Source organism: Coturnix japonica, chromosome W (genome assembly GCF_054131305.1).
Source record: "Coturnix japonica strain WE chromosome W, WE-NBRP24, whole genome shotgun sequence".
Classification (NCBI taxonomy): domain Eukaryota; kingdom Metazoa; phylum Chordata; class Aves; order Galliformes; family Phasianidae; genus Coturnix; species Coturnix japonica.
In genome coordinates this window covers 24,313,469-24,319,601 of record NC_140701.1, presented here as the reverse complement: position 1 = coordinate 24,319,601, position 6,133 = coordinate 24,313,469, and the positions used below count along the sequence as shown (strand labels likewise).

Sequence of the window (6,133 nt, the reverse complement as noted above, 5' to 3'; positions counted from 1 at the left end):
ATTGTGAGTAGAAGTGGGGTGGGGAGGTTGAGGAGGAACTTTGTCCACACAGAAACAGAATAGAACTCAATGGGGACATCCTGGATTGACATCAATTGCAAAGTGCTTCTTTAACTTCTTGTATAAAACAAACTCTAAATAAATAGACAATAACTGCATTTTGGATTCTTGCTCTTCAGGCTCTCTCCATTTTCCTGAACAAGTCCTGAAAACCTGAAGAAGAGAACAGGAAGGCACAAGGCACTGAAGGCTCTTTAGTTTAGAATGGGCCCCAGGGCGCATTTGCTGCTGTGTCCATCAACCTCCAGTGCAGAGAGAAGTTTGCACAAAGAACTCAGCAAGACAAAGTCAGAAGTAACAGTGAAGTTTCTTGGAGTATTAGTGGGCCTACTGAGGAACATTAACAAGCAAGCTTCCCAAGGGACTTGTTAGAGAAGATAATTGGAAGCCATGACTACAGGCAGGTAAAAGCACTGACATGGTGGCTCTGATGCTAAGAAAATCCTCCTTTGTCTTATGAAGCAGAATGGCGAAACCCTGAATCCCCAGACCGTTGGTTAGGAGAACCTCATGCTGACTAAGGATCCTTACTGGAACAGTGGGATGGAAGTCTGTATGATGTTAAATGAAAGACAGAAGGACAGAAGATCCCAGACTCTGCATGGGGTTCAAGGATGCTGTGAAGTTCATGTCTCATGTGTGCCCATGTATGCCCTGTGTCTCATCATAGGATGTGGAATGTGAGAAGGACCCAGTCTGAACAAGCAGTCTATCCCAGTGAAACTCTGAACTTCTGATCTCTCAGTTCCCTTGCCCTCCTGTGCACACTCAGCCATAGTTTAATGTCTGTTATGTTCTGCATTGCCCAGAAATACACCCAGTGCTCCAAGTGCAGCTGTAGCAGTGCAGAGCAGAGGGGGATGATCCTTTCCCTCACCCAGATGGCAATAAATTGCTTGATGAACTTTAGGGGATTGTTGGCCTTCCTGGCTGCCTGGGCACACTGCTGACTCATATTCAATTTGATGCTGACCAGGACCCCAATCCTTTTCAGTAAGAACTTTTTCCAATGTCACGTATCCAGTCAGTGTGTATGTCCAGGGTTGCCCTTACCCAGGTGCACAATCAGGCACTTGTTCTTGTTATACGTTAATCACTTGGTGCTTAGTACCAACTGGTACCCACTTCTCTGCCTTGTCCACATCTCTCTGCAAGTCCTCTCCACCCTCAGTGGAGGCAGCAGCACCTCCTCATCTGGTCTCATCAACAAACTTGCTCAGAACATCTTCTACTCCTGCATGCAAGTCATCCACAAAAACATGAAAGAGAAGTGGCCCTAAAATGGAGCCCTGGGGAACCCTGACAATGACCATCTACCTGCCCAATGAAACACAATGACTATAGTCTGTTTGGCCTGACATATTGGCCAACAGCTCACCCACCACATTCTGTTTCTGTCTAGCCGTATGCAGGACATTCTGCCCAGAAGGGTGCTGTGAGAAGTAGTGTCAAAAACTCTACTGAAATCCTCAGGGATAATATCAGCTGGCTTCCCTTGGTCAGCTAAATGGATAACCGAGTCATAAAAAGATCAGAAATTAAACAGGATCTTCCCCTCAGGAACTTGCGTTGGCTGCAACCAATGACAGAATTGTCCTTCAGCTTTTTTTCCATAACTCCCACCATCATTTTCTCCAGAATTTTACCAGGCGCTGAAGTGAGACTGACAGGTCCATAATTGCCCCTGTCATCTTTCTTGCTCTTCCTTACAATGAGACAACATTTGCCAGCTTCCTGTCAACTGGCATGACCCTAGACTTTAGATGCCATAGAAATGAGAGCCCAGAGCACACTAAGTTGTCATCAGCAAAAGACCGTAGATGTGCCATAACTTTGCAATGCCTTGAACTCCAGAATATGCCACAGATGGAAGATGCAGAGAGGAAGATCTGCCTCTTCTGTTGTGAGCTCATCCATTTGGTAAGCAGAATAGAACTACCTGATACATGGGGACTGTGTCTGTGCTCTGCTCTGCTCTGCTGTGCTCTGCTCACAGAGGAACGGAGCGGGGCCTTGCTCTCATGTCAGTGCAGATAAACTCACTTTCTCTTTAACCCTTTTTCCTCTGTAAACAATTCCACTATTTGTACCCTCAGATACACTTCCACATACCCTCAAGTACACTTCCATATGCCATCAACTATTACACTGTCTTATACCATCAAAACAGTTTGTGAAACAATATTTTTTGTTTCCATACACACCCATAATGCCTTCTGTAAAACAATGTGTATTGTTCAGTTATAAATACATCGCCACTGTACAAGCACTGATTGTCCCACCTCCCTCACACGCTTCCTCGCAAGCAGAACATAGTATTACATAAATGGGTTGACACTCATTGAAATGGACAATAAAAAAGGTTTTTTAAAGTATGTTAAGAGTAAAAGGAAGACTAGGGTGACTTTGGGACCCCTACTAAGTGAGAGGGGTATTCTTATAATGAGGCATGCTGAGAAGGTGGAGATACTGAAGGCCTTCTTTGCTTCTGTCTACAGTGAGAAAGCTCTCCCTCCGGAATCTCAGACCCTGAAGCTTAGTGAGAGGGTCTGGGGAATGGAAGATTTCCCTTTAGTTAAAGAAGAGCTGGTCTGTGAGCACCTAGGCCACGATGAGTTTCATAAAGCCATTGGATATGATGAGGTGCATCCAAGGTTGCTGAGGGAGCTGGCAGAGGTGATTGCTGAACTGCTCTCTATCATATTTGAGATGTCATGGAGAAAAGGGGAGTTGCCTGAAGACTGGAGGTTAGCCATTGTCCCCCTTGTCTGCAAAAAGGGCAAGAAGGAAGATCCGGGTAATTACAGGCCAGGGAGCCTCACCTCTGTCCCTGGAAAGGCGATGAAACACCTTGTGCTGGATGCCATCTCCAGACAGTTGGAAGAAGAGGAGGTTATCAGGAGTAGTCAGCATGGTTTCACCAAGGGGAGGTCATGGTCAGCCAACCTGGTAACCTTCAATGACATTTTCACTGGCTGGGTGGATGGGGCGAGAGCAGTGGATGTTGTCTACCTTGATTTCAGCATGGCATTTGATACTGTCCCCCGTGACATCCTTATAACACCTCAGATATTACAGACCTGGATCAAGTCCCCTCTCAGTCTTCTTTTCTCATGGCTAAACAGACCCAATTCACTCAGCCTTTCTTCATAGGGGAGATGCTCCAGGCCCTTCACCATCTTTGTGGCCATACGCTCGACTTTTTCAAAGAGATCCCTGTCTTTTCTGTACTGGCAAGACCAGAACTGGACACACTACTCCAGATGAAGCCTCACCAGGGCAGAGTAGAGGGGGAGGATCACCTCCCTCAACCTGCTGGACACGCTCTTTTTAATGCACCCCAGCATGCCATTGGACTTTTTGGCTACAGGGGCACACTGCTGCCACATGGCCAACTTGTCGTCCACCAAGAAGCCCAGGTGTTGTATTAGGCGAGTGTGCGCTTTTCGGGCTGTGACGAGATAGGTCCATCCCCATGCCATCAAGATATATGGTGTATACGTTTCCAGTGGGCGTACACGAAGGGCATAGGGTATATATACGTGTGTTAGCTTCAATAAATCGCCATTTTACTGCTCATCATATTGGTGTCATATCAGTAATTGGTCAAGCTGCAAACTTCCAGAGAACACTGACAAGATAAAGGTAACAAATGGTGACCCCGGACGTGATTGGAAGTGGAGCAGCTATAATTCTAACGGCGAAGGTTCTCACTGCGGAGCGGTAATTATTTACTCGCGGAGTGGTGAAAGACTGGGACGGGAGGATTGGCCATAACTCTTCGTCAGGCAGTAGGGAGAGCTCGGAACCCCCTCGGTACGGTTGGGGAAGCGCCAGGTTGGGGCCAGGTGGGATACGTTTGGCCGGAGGCGACATGGAAGCCGTTATTAAGGTGATTCTGCATGCATGTAAAACTTACTGTGGGAAGGATGTTCCTTCTAAGAAGGAGATTGCTGCAGTTCTTTCGCTGCTAGAGAAGGAGGGGATGTTAACATCTCCCTCTGATTTATATGATCCCAATAACTGGGATGCGCTCACAATGGCGCTTTCACAAAGGGTGCTGGCCACCCGAAAAGTTACAGAGTTCAAGGTCTGGGGATTAGTCTTGGAGGCGCTTAAGGCGGCAAGGGAAGAGAAGATTGCTGGGGATCGGGCTAGGGAACTGTTGGGGTTGGGGGCGAGGGGAACCGGGGGGGGTCTCATCTCTCCTACAGATCCAAAGGAGGAGAAGATGGCGCCGACCCCCTTGGCTCCAACTGACGTAACACCTTCAAGAACAAAGAAGGAGGAAGTTGAACAAGACCACTCAGCTCCAGAGTACACCCCGCCCCCACCTCCCTATCCAGCACGGAGACTATATCCTTCATTAAAATCATTTATGGATGAAGGGGGAGGGGGACCCTCGGTGGAATGTACTGTTGCTCTCTGCACAACTGATAAGAGGGCAGTGGGGGAGGATGGTACTGTCTCACTGCCAGGTTCTGCCTGTTGCTCTAGTCACTCCCCTGAAGGGGCGGATCACTCCGCCCAGCAAGGGGAGGGAGGGGGTGGTACTTCGTTACTGTCTGGTCCTGCCTGTTGTTCTAGCCACTCCCCTGAAGGGGCGGATCACTCCGCCCAGCAGGGCACTGGATGTGGGCGTAGCACTTCGATGCAGACTGCCCCGGGACACGCCCAGGAGGGGTGTGGTCCTGTGGCATCTGGCCCGTGGAGCCCGCCCACACTCACTGACTGGGCTCGGGTGAGGGAGGATCTCAGAGCAGCCGATGTGACGGATACGTTTGCCTTTCCAGTAACAGTGAATACAGAGGGTACAGCTTGGACCCCTTTAAACTCTAAGGCGGTCACTCGCCTTGCGGATTTGGTCAAAAACAAAGGCTTGCGTTCTCCAGTGACTATGGCAGCAGTTGAGGCTCTCATGGCCTCTAGTCTTCTGCCTTATGATGTGGTCAGCCTTATGCGTGTCATCCTTGAGCCTGTGCAATATACCTTATGGTACGACGAGTGGAATAGGCTGCTTCAGGTTGTGGTAGCCGCTGCGACCCGCGATAATAACCATCCGGCTAATGGCCAGGGTCGAAAAGACAAGACGACTCTTGCACGTCTTCAGGGGTTAGCAGATGGCATGGTGGGGTCCCCGGAGGGCCAGGCGAATGCGCTTAGAGCAGGGGAGTTGGCAGCACTCACGACCGCAGCCCTTCAGGCTCTGCGGATGGTGGCTAAGGTTGCAGAGCCTGTGCTCCCATGGACAGACATCAAACAGGAGCCCTCCGAGCCATTCTCTGATTTTGCGAATCTCTTGATCCGTGCGGTGGAGGGGTCTGACCTCCCAAAGGGGGTCCAATCTTTAGTCGTGATAGATTGTCTTAAACAAAAATCGCTGCCAGACATTCAACAGATTATAAGGGCGGCACCTGGGACTTTGAACACTCCAGGAGAGATCATCAAGTACGTGCTAGATCATCAGAAAAATGCACCATTGACTAATGAGGGCTTTGTAACTGCCATGCAGGGAATGGCTGCTGCAGTAATGGCAGCCTCTCGAGTTGGGGAAAATAAGGATAAGGGCCCGTGCTTTAAGTGTGGACAGCTTGGTCACCTTAAAGCCCAATGCCCTAAGAGGTTTAATCAGAAGGAATTCCAGGGACCGGACAAGAAGTGTCAGTGGTGTGGTGGGGCTGGACATGCTGCGCGTCAGTGTCGAAAACTTAAAATCACGATGCAGGGAAACGGGAACGGGAGGGCGCCGATGGCCCGGGGCTCCTTCCCACTTCCTTAAACCGGGCTACGAGCACAACTCCCACCGTGGCATTAGCTATGGACCTAGGCAAGCGCCCATTGGTTAAGGTCATGATGACATTTGATCCTGAGACCCCAGTATCAGGACCTAGAACGGTGTTTTTTATGGCTTTATTGGACTCCGGTGCGGATATTACTGTCATTGCGACAGACGATTGGCCACAGGAGTGGCCGAAGACCTTTACGTGGAGAGTTCTCACGGGGGTGGGGGGTGAGGTGTCCACCTGTATGGCTGATGCAGGGGTAGAGCTCTCGCTTATAGGGAGGGATGGCT

General features: G+C 49.5%; 1 protein-coding gene across 1 annotated transcript; it reads left to right on the top strand.

Annotated features, from left to right (window-relative positions):
• Positions 1-3,482: 3,482 nt before the first annotated feature.
• Positions 3,483-5,854, top strand: LOC146754616 (endogenous retrovirus group K member 8 Gag polyprotein-like). The gene has a single exon (XM_085527854.1). The coding sequence runs from the start codon at positions 3,935-3,937 to the stop codon at positions 5,837-5,839; it is 1,905 nt and encodes a 634-aa protein (XP_085383980.1). The 5' UTR covers positions 3,483-3,934; the 3' UTR covers positions 5,840-5,854.
• The last annotated feature ends 279 nt before the right edge of the window (positions 5,855-6,133 follow it).

Coding starts and splice junctions, on each gene's coding strand:
- LOC146754616 (XM_085527854.1), top strand. CDS start 3,935: ATGGAAGCCGTTATTAAGGTGATTCTGCATGCATGTAAAACTTACTGT.